We start from the raw sequence: 19,184 nt of genomic DNA, 5'->3' as shown, positions 1-19,184 counted from the left end.
GCTCACTGTCAGTTATAATAAACGGTATACACTCATTAGAATACAAAATTATTTGATCTACCTTGTAAACAAAAGCTTCATAGCAAGATTTGGACAGTGAGAATATCAAAAAAAAAAAACCATGTTCACGTGGAAGGAGAAATTATTGTGGAGTTACATCTTTAGACAAAGAACTAATGGCAACTAAAGATTGCTGGGGGAAAGAGAATTAATTTCTACCAGAGATTAGCAATGTTGTTGGTTGTTCAGTGGATGGTAGTCAGTGCTGAAACCATAAACACATAGACAACAAAACCAGATGCAGCATATTATATGTAATAATATCATATATATTTGTTTTGTGTTGGTTTTTTTTGAGACAGGGTTTCCCTATGTAACAGCCCATGCTGTCCTGGAACTATCTCTTATAGACTAGGCTGTTCTAAAATTAACAGAGTTCTTCTGGGATTAAAGGCATGTGCCACCACTGCCTGGCAAAATATACATTATAATATATTATAATATATATAAACTATATTGTTCACACATATAGCATATATATATATGCATTGTGGGGGTAATTAATATAAAAGAGAGGATATCAACTTGACAGTGGGGTCATGGGAGAAGTTTGAAGAAGGGTATCTAGAAAGTTTTGGAGGGAGGAAAGGAAGAGGGATATGGTATAATTCAGATTCAATTAAAATAATTGTTTTAGAAAGCAAAAGATACCCAAGTTACATTCAGAATACAAGAAACTGTAATCTCTTTTATACAAGCAGAAAGGCCAATAAGGAACAGGAGTAGAAACTCATTCACAAAGCTAGTGGGAATCATTAAGTGATTAAACTCATTCACACAGCTAGTAAGACTCATTAAGTGATTACAAAGGGATTTGCAATGCTGCAGAGAAGATGGTAGGAAGAGGTTCTGAGCAATGCAGAGGGATTCCAGGAAACAGGAAAAGATGCCGTACTTCCATCTGGGAAACCACCACAAAATAAAGATAATATTTTTATAAAATCAAATGTACCTATCATCATGCTCCCAGCAGTAGTTTTATGACATTCGATAGATGACAATTAAATCTATCCTGAAGAAAAATAATGCATACATTTCAAAATGTTTTCAGTCCACTGGTAGCAAACAACCAACTCTACTAGTTGTAAGAGCACCCTTTAAATATAAAGTGTTGAGTCTTTATGCTATATCAATAGAACATAATAGAGAGAAAAGAAGATATCTGGTAATGAAGTACAGAAGGTTAATGATGGAAACGGACTATTCAGATTATGGTATTAGGATCTATTGACCGTTCATGAAGAGAAGGGATTAGATGGAGCTAAGGACAAGAGAAGGTAGGGGAGTATGTGGAAGGTGAGAGGTAAAAAAGAGATAAGGAAGAAGAGTCCCACCTCAGACTGGACACTAAAATTCAGAGAAGTTCCAAATCTATTTCTTCCTCACTACATAACAAATTAAGCCACTTGGGTTTTTAATAATTCCAGTAGTTCCTGTGTTCACTGAAGGTCTAACACAAATTACAACCCACATGGAGAATACAAAGTATCAAGAAAAATGTCCTGAGATAGTCCAACTACCAGATCTGAGTGCTGTACAGGCCAGATTCCGGATAGATGGATAATCAATAGGACCCATAGAGTAGCCTCAACTATGTCCTGGTAAAAGAGATTCAGGGATTTCTCAGACCCACAGATGACAGAGTATATCATGTCTGCAGCCCAATTTAAAAACTGCACAGTTTTTGCATGGCTTAAGATTTCTCAAATAGTAAGTGCTAAATGATTTATTTTAATATATACATGTAGAACATTATTTATCTAAGTTTTACATAATTAATATTGTAGTAGAGCAGAGGGATTAAGGTAATCCCTGGTAATTAAAATATTACTGCACATAAAATATAGGAATTATTGAGAACTTTGACTAAATTCACATGGAGAAAATAATTTCACAGAAGAGGAATTCTTGATGACAACTATATGTAGTTCAAAGAAAACCACGACATATTTATATAATCAGAGATACAGAGATACAAGAAGGATTGCTTCCTCTGAAGTAAAGAACTCGGCAGTAAGACTGAGAGCTAGTAGCTAAGCAGAGCTGTAAGTATATGTACTATCAACTATTTGAAGGATGAGGCCAGAAGATTTCTGGAAAGAATAGTGTTACCTTCTCTCACACTGACCAATCATCACCGGGTAAACAATACTAAAGATATCATGTCACACAAGAATAAAAATTTCCCTGAAAGGGAAAAAGTTAAATCTGATACTTCTCAGATCTCCAGATATAACATTACATCAACAAAAGGGAAAAATACCAGTTTGTTTTTTGATAGTTTATGTCAAGAGTCAATGCAAATAATAAAGACAAATATTTACAAATATAAAGAAAAGGAAAGTCTCATCACTAATATTCCCAACAACAAAAGCATCATTCAGACAGGCTTGATAGTTCAATAAAGAAGAAACAAGCAAATTAATTAATATTGAATTAAAACAAGGAACCATCATAATGCTGAATGCCTACTGGACTGTTCACAGTAAAGAAAACGCTGGTAAACTCTCTAAACCAGAGTGTTCAGGTAATAAAGCGGCAAAGCAGAATGTAAGTAAACTACGAAAAAATCTGAATGGTATTGTTACAAAAGAAATAAAAGTAAGGAAGGAAAATAGATTTGGAAGGCAGTAATCACCCTAAATTATACTGCTGGGAGGTAACAAAAGCTGTGTGATATTAATTATAAAGCTAATGTACACAACTTATTAATCATAATCATAATCATTAATTCCTAGCCATAAAGACAAGTTTTACAATGCTATTATGCTAAAGATATACTTGAGATGTCAATTTTTCAATTGACTTTGTGTTTTTCTGTTAAATTCCATATTAATTTAAAATGGCTTGCACATGTTTCAATTTACATATTTATTTTCTTTAGCATTTTATATTTTCTCCTAATGTGAGACATTGTGACTTGAAGATATATGTGAAATATTATCAGGTATGATTTACCTACATTAACTCAAATTATACAGCCTTTGTGTTTTTCCTATCAGGGCATTTAACTTCACAAATGGCCAGGAAGTGATTCAACTGGGAAAATACTGATGAATATTTTTCAAATTTAAAAATTTGTAAAAGGCATTGAATTCTAAGTTTGTTTATGCTGAATAAAATTTTTGGGTACAAAAGGTTTAATTTGAAAAAAATGAGTATAACAGAAAGTTGTTTTGATAATAGAAGATATTTAAAGATGTCTGTAGTAATTGTGTGTGTGTGTGTGTGTATGTGTCTGTGTGTGTGTGATCAGCTGGAGAGTGGTGAGTATGAGATGTTTCATAGGAAAGTTAATCAAGCCCATGTGTTATCAGGTTATGTAATTTAATGTATGTTTGTCTACAGCTTTACTTTCTGTGCAGAAGAAATCTTGTTTTCATGTATAGGATTAAATCCATAAATAACTATAAAAACCACACCAGCCTGAGACCAATTATGGATCCCTGCTTGTCCTCAAACACATGGCAATAATCTTTCATTTGCTGGCTGTGCCAGGGCTACAGACATGAGCCACGATGTCCAGCTACCTGAAAGTGAATTTAGATACTATCAGTTGGCATGATATAAAGAGGCTGCAGGCTGAAATGAATAGGGGATACATACACAAGTCAAAGTAATATTATATAAAATTTTCCAGTTTATGATGAATCTTTTAAGGTGTTTTTTTTTTAATTTAAACAGTTTTCCTTATCTGAATACTATAGGAATTTGGCAATTTTCTATAAATATGAATACACAGAAATGTATGCGAAGATTGGTCTGGCAGGAAGGTTTAGATAGTGAGGTACTAGACCAGTTGAGTTCTAGGACCTGGCCGCACATGTTTGAAGGAGAAAACTGACTAACAAAATAAGTCTCAGAGCCACACAGATTCAGTGATATGTGCATAAACACACACACACACACACACACACACACACACACAACACCAAATTACAAATAATTGCAACAAAAAAATAGGGAAAGATACCTCCAAGCATATATCTCAAAAATATAATTAAATTGTATGTCTACTATTGCTAGCGATCTGTGATCTTCTGACTCTAAGAGATAAGCATTTGAATGCATTCCTACCCTCATTGACTTGAAAACTAAAGTTGAGGCAAATTGTGTGCCTGACATCATCAAGCAGTGAAATAAATAAGCTTTACAACCAGACTAAACAAGTATATGTACTCAAAGACAAGAGAATTGTGAGTATTGATTATACAATTGATGTTTTCCTTTGGTTTCTGGTGTGTATGTATAGAGAAATCTTTGTATTCTGTTACCAGTCCAGATGTCCATTTTGGACACTATAACCACCATCTCCCATGCTGCACATGGATTTGCTTCTTAAATGCCAGCAGACAAAAGATAGAGACACAGAGATGTCCAGTAGCAAATAATGAGGTTGTGAACAAGGATTTCAACTCTCCTTTAGATAGCTGACTTTGGAAATGCTTGTGAAGCTGAGATCAGTTATTCTAGGCAGAGAGTACAACTGTCACTGTCTCACACATTTAGGTTACAAAGTTGGTATACTCTATGTTAATTAGACCAGAAGAAGAATTTTCATGTAATATTTCAGAGAACAACTTTTGTTATACTCAAAAAGTATCCTCCCCAGAAGATAAATTTATAGCTGTCTTCTGTGCATAGGTCTTCACCATCATTTGTGTTCCCCTGGCAAATGATACAAATCAGTCTTGGTAACTTTAGAGGTAAGTCACCATTACTGTCTCTGGACTTACTAGTAGAATGCATTTAAAAGAAAAATATATATGTATTCATATTCGTGTGACCACTCTTATCCTTTTTTCTAGGTTTAGTATTTTCTGATTTCTATAAGTAAGTTTTAATTTCTTTAATATCCCTAAACTACTTAATAGCTACCAGTGTAGGAGGTATTGGGGAAATGAATGACTAGCAGAACACACTAATGCATATATGCATTTTGGTCAAGTTTTCCTAGATAAAACTAATATCAAATATTAAATAGACATTTTAAAGGTTAATCATTCAAGTTCAGGTATCAACAAATGTGCCTATTGTTTGAAATCTGATTAAAGTCTGTAAAGTAATGTTAAACTAAATTTATATTACTCAAAGTGTACTCACTAAGTCTATTCAATATTTTGGATTGTTCATATATTATAAAAGTTGATAGCACAATAATCCTAAGTAAAATTTAAAAACAAATCCCTTTCATTCTACTTTCATATTAGTGGCAGAAACCTTAATGAAAATTACCCAAATTTTGCCATAAAAATCTCCTAATTAGTATTTTGATAAAAATGAGGCATTATTTTACTCTAAAATAATTTCATCTGAGACAAATCTGTTTCTGTAACTTCAAATAATAATCTTTTCTTGTTGTCTTAATAAATTATTTTCCATAGATATGTATCATAAAACATCCTGAGAGACAGGAGATAAACTGATGTCATAGACTATTTGATTCCTTCTAAGTAACACTCTAAAGTCAAGGTGAGCAATCACTAAGCTAATTCTTTTCTCATTTATCATGCTACTATATGTGTAACCTAGCATACACCCATACACCTAAAGGATAAATGCTCCAGCATTAGCTAAGATGATAAATTTAATTTCCTTTTACAGATTTCATGTTGTGCCTTGGAAACACATTTATATTTAAGGTGAAATGTATGATACACTGAATCCAAATAATCCATTTGTGCTTCTTGAGAAAACTTATAAATACCTCTTTTGCAAATGCTAACCCCACATTTAACTTCGGGTGGCAGAGGAAGAAAGCAATTCAAAGGCTAAAAGCAGCACAGAGCCTCAGTACAAATGCTCTCTGATTTGCCAATTTGAAGCTAACTTGTTCTATTGTTCTTAAATTGATTCTTTTAGCTTCTTCAAAGAAGTCTTTAGCTTAAAGAAATTAAATGCAAAGGAAGGGGATAAGGATATCGATACTCCTATGCCGAGTGAAAACATAAACTCCAAATTATCTTAGAGTAAGCCAAAGCCGTATCACATACCTTTCGGGAATGAATTTCTTTCACATACAATGGGAGGAGAAACTCAGATATACCTTCAAGTCGGATTCCCTTCTTGGTGACTCTCAGATTCCCCATACCATCCTACAAGCAATGAAATATAGTTCACTTTTAGGTTAATTAGAGAATGCGTATCTGGCCATTATTTTCTTAGGGCTAAATTGAGAAAACAGTGAGCTCAAATCCATGATGTTTTAAGAAAAAAAAAAAAAAGAAGAGATTGGACTTAAGAAAAGATCACCGCACTGTGCATGCAACAGAGGGCACTGTTGTTATGAGAAGGGAAGAAGGTGGTAAAGAACCTGGTGGGCCCCCTGCTATGATTTATCTATGAATAAATACTTTCTTCATACTTTATATCAATGATCTGCTATATACTCTACTTGCTACCTGACTATTATTTATAGTTTGCAAAGGTCTGATAATATTCTTAAGCATATAAGGCTTATATACATTTACCAACATTTCCATTTGTGTGATAACTGTAACAACTAATTAATGATTGGAATCCTGGGGCATCTGAAGAAAAAACCATGAGGAAACACATGTCCTATCTAGCAAACAATTGTCTCTATAAAAAGTACTACAGTTAAAATGATGTTAATGAAAGAGAATTAAATCAGGGTTGTATCAGGAATTTTAAAGAGTGAACCCCATGTATAGTAAGAAAATGGCTATATAATTTCTTTTTTTTTTTTTTTCGAGACAGGGTTTCTCTGTGGTTTTGGAGCCTGTCCTGGAACTAGCTCTTGTAGACCAGGCTGGTCTCGAACTCACAGCGATCCGCCTGCCTCTGCCTCCCAAGTGCTGGGATTAAAGGCGTGCGCCACCACAACCCAGCTATATAAAAAAATTTGAAAATGAATTTAGACAAGAAATGACTATGAAGGGAGGGAAAATTTCCCTTACAGTGACATCTGAAAAAGAGCTAGCCTTTGCTTCCAGGTCATATATGGACTTTCTCCGTGGGGATATTTGAAGAAAAACAGCTGGGGATTTATGTGTCAAGGCCAAAGCAAGGAACACCTGGTTGTTGTGCTAAAGATACTGTTCTTTAGTAACGTTATAAAAGAAGAAATGTAAAGGGCATTTAAACAGCTCACTAACTTGAGGTGATTTGTGTTATGATGTGGAATTCCCTTCTGTATACTGTGAATAAAGAAACTGCTTTGGACCTCTAGCAGGGCAGAACTTAGTTAGTCAGGGAAAACTAAACTGAATGTCAGAAGAAAGTAGGGCACAGGCAGAGAGAAGCTATGGAGCTGCTGCCGGAAACAGATGTGCTGAAACTTGGCTGCTAGGCCATGACCTCATGGCAATACACAGATTACTACAAATCGGTTAAATTAAGATATCAGAGTTAGCCAAGAAGAAGCTAGAGCTAATGGGCCAAGCAGTGATTTAAATAATATAGTTTCTGTGTGGTTATTTTGGGTCAAAGCAACTGAGTACGAACAAGCACCCTTCCTACAACAGTGTTATGTTCTAAGAAAGCATGTCAGGCAGGACCTCGTACAGTGCTAAAAGTTGTTAATAACACAGAACTTCTGGTAAGAATGAGATGTGTGAAGAAAGAAAACTGTACAGGCATGGTCACTAATTTCATCTGATGACGCTGAGAAGAGTATTATTTATCATTTATACCAGGCTCCCAACTGCAAGTAAAAGTTCCTATTATATAAACGTGAAGGGTAAAATTGTAGTTTGGCATCCGAAGTAGCTTTGCAGCAATTTGTAGCTCATCAACTAGTACCTCCTCAGAAAATAAAGTGGAGAGAGACACTTGATTTAGTTGTTTTTAAATTTACTATCATGACAACTAGTTGTTTGCATGTGCAAATACTCATATCAAAGACGGGCTTTAAGGTAAGCAGAAAAGCAAACATGGCAAGTGGAGATTTAAATATAGTCCAAAATATAAAAGAAGTAAATTTGAGAGTTGTAAAGAAAAGATTTTTTTTTATAATTAGAAAATGTACTTTGTCTTTTAGATTATTGAAGGTAAAAGGATACTTTTAGACCTAATGATACAGAAGAAGATGCTAATACTGTTTACAATGTTAATGTGAGAGAAGGAACACTATGGAATCCGTGATAAGACAGCTATAATAACTAACATGTATGTGACATGAAAAAATTTCAAATCAGAGATTTTCTTGGATAAATCTCACAGCCAGAATCTATCTCTTTATTTCTCTATCTTTCTCATTTCTCTCTCTCTCTCTCTCTCTCTCTCTCTCTCTCTCTCTCTCTCTCTATCTCTCTCTCTCTCCTCAAATGTCTACTGTAAAAGATCTATTCTGAAATTCTTTCCATTTCTACAGAAATATCAAATGTCCTTGTTATATCTTCTAAGGAAAGAAAAAACAAATTCTATCACTAATGTAATTCTCATTAAATATCAGCTTTAAAATTATTTGATGGTAATCATTATAACTTCAATAGCATGAAAATGAGAATACTGGACATGTAATACTAAATATAATGCAATTTGTATTATGTATGTATTTAAGTGTATAAAGTTTTCAAACTCAATTTTACTGTTTTTTTTACCATCCTGACAGAAAATAAGGTACTGATGTTCTGTTAATGAAGACTTTGCCAAACACCAGACTAAAATAGCATCGAACCTACCTATTCTCTAAGTTTCTGTGTTGGTTCTGTTGCATTCATGTAAACTCAACCCATCTTTGTGCTTTAAATTTTCTTTCTGTTATCATACGTGTTTATTCTTCACGTTCTTTTATTTGGAAATCTATTATATATAAAGATGAGTTTCAGAAAAATATTTTTGCTCATAAAATCAGATAGTACAGCTTCATTGTTTTTTAGAAAAGAATAAAACTCTATTATGTAAGTACATGTCATTGTACAGTCATCTGCTAACATTTCCCTAGAATAATACAAAAACTTGGTTATTATACATAGTACTGCCAAAACATAGTTGTGTAGGTTACTCTGTGTTAAAAAGAGTTAGATTCCTTGTTCATAATCTCATAGATAATAGAATCAGGTCTTATGAGAGGCAGAGGCTGTCAGATCTCTGTTAGTACAAGGCCAGCCTGATCTACAAGATTTAGTTAGTTCCAGGATAGCTAGTGCTGTTACATAGAGAAAACCTGTCTTGAAATCCTCCCCCCCCACAAAAAAGTGGTCAATTTTAGTCATTCCATGCCCACATACCTCATACTCTCTTTTCAATAGTTTTTACAAAACAAAAATTAAAATAGTTCCTAAATATTTAAACGTTCAGTAATCCTGAGCTCTATTCTTGTAAACAACTAAAAATAATTATAAGTGCTAATTTAAAATCACCATTACAAAAATATCATAGTTTTTGAATCTAAAACTAAGTATTTTTTGTTTTTGATTCATTTATTATTTATATGTATGTATAGTTTCATCTATGTTTATATCTATCTATCTATCTACCTCTATATAATGCATATTACATTGTACCTGGCACCTACAGTGGTCAGAAGGTATTGGATTCTATGTAACATGGAATTGTGAATGGTTGTAGTTCAATGTGAGTTGAACCCAAATCATTTGGAAGAATACTCAGTGTTTTAAATCACTGAGCAGTTTTCTAGCCCCCTATAATCTTTATCACAATTATTATATATCTGATTTTTAAAGATATAATATTTCTTGTAAATAAATATTGATTGGGGAATTTACTATTAGACACTTGCTAAAAAATACACCATACAAGTGAATATCAAAAAGAGAATATTTTATGTAATATTACTTATACTTATCATTACATCTAAAGATGCATAATGATTTCATAATAATTTGCCATGCCCCCAATATCTCTAATCTCTTTGGCCATCTTGACTAAAAGTAATGTTGGGAACATGGCACACAGTTCTAGGTATCTGTTAGCAGATGGCTCTATAAAAATATGACATATACACACATAATAGAGTTTTATTCTGTCCTAAAGAAAAATGTAGTCCATTGACTACAAAAGAGTATAACAATTGCTCATCATATTAAGTCACAAAAAAGTCTTTGAAAGGGTTGACAATCAATAAGAATTTTTTTTTGTATTTTTAAGAACTAGATGTACTTTTTACTATATGGTTCACTCTACCAACAAGCTGGTACTGCTCTTGCTGCCAGTTCACTGTTAGCGGTTTGTCACATTTTAGCTGGATCTAGATTTCACTTATTCGTTGTTAATTAATTCTTTCAAAGGATGTTCAGAGGAGCAAAGCATAAGAAAGTGAATAACAGATTTTTATACATTAGTTTCTATAAAGTCAAACATGGCTTTTCAAATAGCTAGTAGTATACGTTTACTAACCAGTGAAGAAGGGAAGTAGTGATATGTCATATGAGTTTTATATGGTAATGGTACTAGTCATTTTAAACTTCAATGTTCTTGAAGAAATATCTCTTAGAGAGTAAATAGAATAAAAACCACAGCCTATTTTGACATTCATTTGTGAAATATTAGGATATAATATATTCAGTAAACTAAAAGAAAATTTATGGGAAAAGAAAATATTGAGTTATTGAATAAAAATAAAAACCATATTTGAACTGTTTGATAACCATTCATTAATGTACATTGTACTGATAAAATACATCTAATTTCTGGCTTCTAATTATAGGAGAGATGTCCTTTAAGAAGGCTAAACATTTTCTTTTTCTCCCCTATTTTGGCTTATGTTAATTATAATGAGCTATTTTCCTACAGGTCCAAGCAGAGAAACAAACAAAAGATGACAGCTGTTTCGAAGGGGTGTTTTCCCTGTGCTATTTGTGCATTGTCTGCATTCTTCAGTTTAATTGGCTTCTTTTCCTTACATAAAATTAAAATATAAATACTATTGTAGTAGCAAATGATATATACAAAATTTTGACTTATAGCTTATTTGCATTCAAAGACTATTAAAAACTGCTATTATTACTATAACCTGCATCAATTAAAACATCCCCCTTTTTATCTTTTGTAACAGTTGCTCAAAATACCCAAGTTATTGATCGCTGGTGTTAAAGGTATAAGATTTAAAGTATATTTCACATTAATATGACAACATATTGTAGTTAGTTCGCACTACTTAATTATACTGTCATTCCTTTAGGCACATGAATTATTTTCCTTATCATGCAAACACATTAGAATATTGAAATAGCAATTGGACATACATTCTGTTTAATGGATGTAGGCTTGAGTCCACGTCTCTCAGCCCTGAAACTCATGAGGCCAAGACCTGTGCAGACCAGTGCAAACTGGCAGTAGGTCTGTGAATTCATACACTTTTCAGTCTCACTTGGTTTAGATGATATTGCTTCTTTGGTATTTTTCATCTTCTTTGGATTTTCAATTTTTCTGCCTCTTTGTGGTGGTTTGAATAGGAACGGCCGCCACAGAGTCATGTGTTTGAATGCTTGGTTTTAATATTCAGGTATCTGTACTGGCCTGCCTTTGCTATTCTTACAGAATATGTCCTCAGCTCTAGCCACTAAGAGAACCTCCTTTGCTCCTTCACTATGTTCCTCTTTAAAAAGGGCCCTGTCTATCTCCCATTTCTTTCTCTTATTGTCGGTCTTTCTGCCTTCTTTCCTTCTCTCCTTCCTTCCTTCCTTCCTTCCTTCCTTCCTTCCTTCCTTCCTTCCTTCCTTCCTTCCTTCCTTCCTTCCTTTCTTCCATTTTCTCATTCTCTCTCTTTCTGTTCTTTTCTCTGTCTCTCTCTGCTTCTCTGCCTGTCTCCCCCCCCCTCTCTCTGCCTCTCTCTCTGTTCTGTTGTTCGTGTCCCCCAAACATATTTCCTTCCTCCCTTTTACTTTTTTCACTTTTCAAAAAGGTCCTCCACGTGAACACTGTTGCATGGAATATTTCTCACACGTCGCACTTTTTTTTTTAATTAACAATAATTGGCCCATGGAATTGGCACTATTAGGAGCTGTGGTCTTGTTGGAGTAGTTATGGCCTTGTTGGGGGAAGAGCTATATGTAGAATTATCAGCTCCTTCTCCATCACCCTGTCCATCTACATTCTTCTAGCCATGATGATAATGGACTAAACCTCTGAACTGTAAGCCAGCCACAATTGAATGTTTTCTTTAATAAAAGTTGCTGTGGTTATGGTGTCTCTTCACAAAAATAGAAACCCTAACTAAGACACTCCCCTTCTGCAGGACCCTGAGTCTTGAAAAGAGAGAATTGATGACTGTTCACAAATAAAAAATTAGTTTACTCCTATGGAGTCTCAGTGTGTACACAAACCATTCTTAAGGCCAGTCCCCATCTCCTGCAATAGATGGACAAGATGACACAAATGCAGTGGGATGTTTAGGGGTTGTTTGTTTTATAATGCTTTGTTAGGTTTCCTCATACCACCTTACAGGTGTTTGCATATATAATGTTTTGTGTTTATGTAATTTCTGTGTGTTCAGATGCAAATTTCTCTGCAACTGTATGTGTTTCTTGAGCATTTTCTTCTGCCATTTTTATTTGATTGTTTTGTGGTTATACTGGTTAGTTTCTACTTTATCTATTATATTATTATTATGTTAGTATTATTATTTTAGATGTCTGTATCCCAATGACAGAGTGAAAAAAAATGGTGTGGATTCAGGTGGGTATGGATGATGTGGGATTTCCCTCTGTATGCTGTGATTAGCATTGTTAAATAAAGGTACTGCTTTGGGCCTATAGCAGAGCTCCAGGGAAGAGAGCTGGGGAGTGGCATACTGAGATGAATAATGGGAGAAAGGAGGTAGAGTTAGAAAGAAGCCATGGAGTCCCGCTGGAGCCAGACAGAACTTCAGCTGGTAAGCCACAGCCATGTGGCAATACATAGATTAATAGAAATGGGTAAAATTAATGTTTAAGACTTAGCCAATAAGAAGCTAGAGCTAATGGGCCAAACAGTGATTTAAATAATATAGTTTCTACGTGATTATTTCAGTTCTGGGCAGCGGGAACCAACAAGTGGCTCCTTCCTCCAACATATGGAAATGGGAGTATCCTGAAGGAATTTGGGGAGGAAAAATCATAATCATATTATATTAAAATTAATTTTCCAAAAATATTGAAACATTTTTCAAACTTTTCTATGATATATTGTCTAAATTAATCTATTGGAAAACAATTTACTGTTACCATGCAAAGCAAATGGTTTCTCAATCACAAAACCATTTAAGAAATGAAGGATGGTAATGTGGCAGGTCAGATACGCTCACAATCATGTAACATATAGTATAAAATAGGTATTCCCAACACATCCTATAAGATACTAATCAAGAACCAAAGTACACAGAATGCGGCATATAGATGAAAGCATAATAGATTTAAATTGTTATAATTGGAACATTACACATGTGAAAGTCCTTATAAAATGATTCTGAGCATGGAATCATTAGAATAAATATATTATCTCTGTAGTTGTGTCCAACAAAAGAAAATCACTAGAAGACTCAGTCAGGAAAATAGTTTCATGATACTCTAAAATATATTAAGTGGTGTTATTTGAAATCTAGGAAATCTGTGCTTAGGATTATATTTGCATCCTGGGAACTACCTCAGTGGTTATGACAACCAAAGATCATGTGCAAACAAATTAGATTAAATGTGTTGGTATCAAAATGAACATTTTATTGGAAAATGAGGCAGCTGCAAATAGTCTTGGGAATTTGCCTTAAATGTAAGTAAATAATAATGCTATATTCCCTAAAAATTGTCATCACCAATTGAGTGGCTGAAAGATTTCCACATGTTAATATTTTAATAAGTATATGCCCCCTAAAGGCTCGATATTTCATGAGTGGCTCTTCCAACTGTGTTTGATAGAATGCCAGCATTAAAACTAGTGATAAAAAGGACCCATTTTCAAGCCAATTTTAGAAATCGTTGCATGATATATTTTAACTCAGAAATTTGTGATATGCATGAGCATATTAAACATGCTGTGGGATAAAGCAGTGCAGTTCTTTCTGCTCACAGTTCCCCAGGCACCTCGTCAAACAGGGTGCCTATACATCCACCTCTTCAAGGCGGGCAAATGATATCCCTTTTATACCCTGTGGAAATTCTTGAATAATCAATTGTATTTTACAAACGTTGCAGCCAATCCATCAAATCCTGATGCTCTCTGCCAAAGAACTCCAAATAAATAAATAAATAAATAAATAAATAAATAAGATTAAATGAGTCTATAGAGTTTGTACATCTCCACAGATATTCCCTGAGAGGTTACATACAGCTTTCCACTCTGCCATAGTTCAGTCATCCTCAAGCACTGGAAGGAGCTCCCACAAAGCCAGTACGTGCAGTAGGATCAAAAACCCATTGCCATTGTTCTTGGGTTCTCATGTTTTAAGACTGTCATAGATAGCCCTGCTATTTCAAGATTTAATATTACTGAGGAAAAACAACCATTATTGATGCCTTGGAAAACCCATATTCTAGACCACAACAAACAGCTCCTCTCCTAGCATGTGACTCTATGGTGTCGCTCTGAGCACCAAGCTTATTTTCTTACTCATTAGACAGTGGGAGTAAGGACATCCCAGGTGCTCTCTTAACTCTCTGTGAATGCAGGATCTGCTTTTCTGAATGAATACTTTTGTTTTTCAATTGATGAAAACATTTTCAAATAAAACATGTCAATATTCACTTCTCAGAATCCACAACCAATGTATGTACAAATGAGAGCTAGTTGTAGTATAAACGGCAGGCTTTGTTATGAATTCTGTTTCAATATTGACTTGTGAAATATTCAAAATGCAGAAAGTATTTAAAATGTAGGTAAATCTCTACATAGCATACTAAATTTTCTGTAAATTTAAATACCACTCAGAAAATAAAATACAGAAATGAATTATTCTGTTGTTCTACTATAATACTGTTGAGATTAGAAGAGTAAATTGTAGGGGAATTTACTTAATCCATTAATAGAAGCTTAATCTTCTCCAGTGATAAAAACATGACATTGAATCAATGTTCTCCAAATTCGAGTCTGACAATTTAATAAAATCCAGAGATCTAAAGATATAGTGAAATATGAGGATGTATGAGTGAGAATTACAATATTAGGGACACTGGTTAAGTGAATACAGATTCATTTGAAAATCAATATTATATAATTCCTTTTGTGAAAGACATTTCAACTAACTATATGTCAGATTGGTATAAGAAATAAAATTAAGCCAGGCAGTGGTGGCACACACACACCTTTAATCCCAGAACTTGGGGGAGGGGAGGCAGAGGCAGATGAACATTTGTGAGTTCAAGGCCAGCCTGGTCTACAAGAGCTAGTTTCAAAGCTACAGTGAAACCATGTCTCAAAGTCCCAACCAAACAACAACAAAAGGCCTAACTGATTTAGAACAAAATATATTGTTAGATAAAAAGGCGGGAAAGCTAAGACAAGAAGTATTTTAAACTATGAAACTATTTTGAGTCGATATGAAAAGGGAGATATCAAATCAACTAACAGATTAGCTATATTTTAGGGTCTAGAGTAATGAACTAAATAGCAGTAATTTATTCTGCATTGCAAATATATGTATCTACCTTGCATATGTGTGAAACAAAACAAAAGGTAGCTTCAAACTGGTACCTTTTTTCCCTTCTATCTAATTACATACTGATTAGACATGATTGTTTACAATAATAGCTTTTGATTCCATCTTAGTAGATGAGTTTTCCATTTTATTTCTTTACTTTCCATAATAACATGTTTATCCTAACACCTGCTCAAATAAACAAATCTCTTCTTAATCAGTCAAAGAGAATACTAGCTCTCGCTATCTGCTAGAGGCTGGAGTTTACTATCAAAATTCTGCTGAGAGTTATCAAATTATTCTTTTTTGGAAAAAAAGCAGTCTAAGGGAAACACTTTTCTTTTTCTTTTAGAAACCTACATTCTAGCATTTGATGAAGCCTGGTAGTCGAAAGGCTCCACATTGAGATAATATGAGTACAGCCACAGGCAACATTCCTACACAGAAGGGCACTTCAGTGCTCTGTCCAACGTTTTATTGAGGATTCCTGTAATAGCCAGCTGCACACATTTCAGCTACTTTTAAGATTTTTCATAACACTTATATTGAGAATATCTGCTTGTTTCACCATTCAGTGTTTTCTGTATATGAGAACTGTGCTTATCATTTAGTAATAGGATCCAAATACTCTACGCCCCAGAAAACTAGTTTCATCTTTCCTTATAATGCTCAAAACTGCATTTTCTTTTCCTTTTGGATTATCATATTTAGTGTTTGCTTAGTAAAAAATAATAAACATAGTCTTCAGAATAAACATATTCTTCCATATAATTCAATGTCTATAGTGGTGATTCAATTACAGGAATTTTATAAACAAACAATTTCACAACAATTTATAATGGAAGAATAAAATACCACACACACACGTGTGTGTGTGTGTGTGTGTGTGTGTGTGTGTGTGTATGTGTGTGTGTGTGTGTGTATTTATATTGTGGAGGCCCAAACATTGTGAGCCTATTCTACCTTGCCTGAATAGTCTGAAGGTTTGAGAGTTTTAGCTTGCTCAAAAGTTGTTGACAACATCTTTGGCTACACACTCTGACCTAAGGTATGGTTACTTGGGGTTTTGGACATCAAGTCCATAGACGTGAATGCCTCCACCCTGACTAAAGGTCAGAGAATTCAAGCATACTTCTGCTCCTTCTTTTGTAATAGGAGGTTTGACCTAGGAAGTGGCTGCTTTTAGGATACTTGGTCTATGGTGGGTTCATTGCCTAAGAACAATGCCTTTCTCAGGGATTAATCACTTGATGTCACTATTATTATAAGTAATGTTCTGGCTGTCTTTTGTATCATGTTAAGTCAGTCTTTTGTCTTCTTCTCCTTTTTGTATGGGGTATAAAAGTATATGGAAAATTAAACATGGGCAAATTCAGCATTCACTGGTACGCCTTCCTAGTCTATCTTATGTTTCTGTTTTATTATTTTCATTCCTGTCTTTCTTCTCTTTACTTATTTTTCTAATCCCCATGCCCTGACCCTTGTTAGTGGTATTCTTGTGGAAGCTCGTCTCTGACATTTTTAGGGGGAGAGATTATTATTATTATTATTATTATTATTATTATTATTATTATTATAAATGGACAGAGTATTAAATAAATTTACAGTGTTTTATGCCAATACTTATAAATTAGGGCATCTCTAGGTCTTCCTCAGAGAAGATTTTTTCTGAAATAGATGGTGATATATACAGAAATCAACACCTGATCAATATACTGAGGAAAAAGCATCTAAACAGGTTTAAACCCTGAATAAGATGTCAGCATTACATGCATCCTGCTGAGAGGTTCAGGGATCATTAGGAAAGAGAGTAGGGAAGACAATCTTAAGAGCAAGAGGTGGTAGGTAACTTTAATAAAACAGTATCATCTGATCACCGCAGAGAAATTACACATGTGAACTCAAAAAGGCTATGCTCCAATGCACAAGACTGTGAAACCCTGACGAAACACCAGCAGTATACAGAGATGGGAACTAGTTCTTCTCTAGCTCAGTAGTGATTGGTAATTGATTGCTGCTGAGAAAAAGAGGAATCACTTTTCTTTAAGGCAGTGACAGCTGTTAAGTGAACCAAGCATCAGAAAATGGCCCCATACACAAGTTATTTGGGCAATATAAATTGAGGGGTAAGGGATTTAAAGAAAAAAAAAAAGAAAAAAAAAACAGACAGATTGTTTGGTGGTGAGGGAGGTGGGGGTGGATCTAGAGATCTATAGGAGTTAAACATCCATAGAGATCAATATAAACAAAAAATGTAAAATATTCTACCCTCTAGCCAGAGAAGCAGAGAGGCTATCTGCAGATATTCATCACTCCCTCTGCTCCACCAAATCAAACCTGCCAGTCCCATCCTCAGCTCTGCAGAACCCCTGATGAAGCCCCATCCCCATCCTCCATATCTCCAGTAAATCACACAGATATCCCCCTCCTAATATATCTTCCAGCATTCATTACTTTACCCCAGACCCCAACTTCATCCAGAATTCTCTGGGAATGAACAAGGCAGTCTGCACAAGAAGGTGGGTAGGCTAGCTGCAGATCTTTAATTCCCCCAGGTCTTGTACCCAACTGCACAACAGAATACTAGCTACATTCTCTTTCCACTCAGACACCAACTCCAGCAGGTACTCTATGGGAACCCACTGGCCACTCAGAGCATGACCTTAGTGTAGAAGACTCACCTACTTAAGCCATAGAACCTGGGCAAGTCAAGCTGGTAGTGCCCAGCTTTCATGGTGCAGGGTGATTCTATGCAGGCTACTGGGGTAGAAGAGTAAACAACAATCTCATTCAGCTGGAACTCTGTGAGTAACAGAAGTAACCTGGCAAGGTGAGCTCAATGACTCAAAAATGGTGTGACCACAATGGACATAACCAACTATTTCCTGGTTAGCTTTCAAAGCCAGCTCCACAAGATACAACTGGGATCTGGTATTTAGTCCATCGGAAATTTTGTGGCTTGCTGTGTTGTAGGCTTTGATTAGCAACAAATACTATTATTTGCTAAATTAATATAATATTAGATACAGTATTAGAGTGCCTCTTATGTTCTTAACTTGAGTTGTGCATCTCTCTCTTTTCAGAGAAGCATGTTCTTGGAGTAAGTTAATACGGATATCCATAAGTGGTTATTACACGGTAAAAGCCTAGAGAGTGAGCCATTCTAAGTAGGGCTTCCATATCACACCTGTTTCCACATTGTTCAGGGACTGTGAGTGAAGAGAGAACAGAAAGACTGTAACATCTAGAAGCAGTGGGTTTCTGAAGATTAAATGTATTTGCTGTGTATGACAGTCACATTAACTTACAATATTTGTGAGGGCAATCAGAAGATTGCACAAGTTCAAGCCATTCAAAAAACAGAGAAGGGCTCATGAAGTTCCACCTCTAGTTATGGAGCTATTAGCTATTGTTGGCTGTTCTGGAAAGAGAGAAAGTAGTTAAGAGACAACCCTTGTTCCAGAAGATGCTCCTATCCCCATACCTCCAAGTACTAATTGGGCTTGGTGTGTTTAACAGAACAAGAACGGAGAACAAGTGAAGTTGAAAGAGAAAAGAGGTTAAGGGGATGAGTTGGATCTCCAGCGCAACC

General features: G+C 34.8%; 1 protein-coding gene across 1 annotated transcript in view; it reads right to left on the bottom strand.

The window, feature by feature from the left end:
* Positions 1-19,184, bottom strand: part of Sgcz (sarcoglycan zeta) — a 781,436-nt gene that overhangs the window by 120,228 nt on the left and 642,024 nt on the right. The window contains exon 3 of the mRNA XM_050147376.1: positions 6,054-6,155. Within this exon, the coding sequence (XP_050003333.1) occupies positions 6,054-6,155 (102 nt within the window). The remainder of the gene's footprint in view (positions 1-6,053; positions 6,156-19,184) is intronic.

This window comes from Alexandromys fortis, unplaced genomic scaffold (genome assembly GCF_014885135.2).
Source record: "Alexandromys fortis isolate MF-2015 unplaced genomic scaffold, M_Fortis_MF-2015_v1.1 scaffold_32, whole genome shotgun sequence".
Lineage (NCBI taxonomy): Eukaryota > Metazoa > Chordata > Mammalia > Rodentia > Cricetidae > Alexandromys > Alexandromys fortis.
The sequence above is the reverse complement of the archived record's forward strand: the minus strand, read 5'-3'. Positions and strand labels throughout refer to the sequence as shown.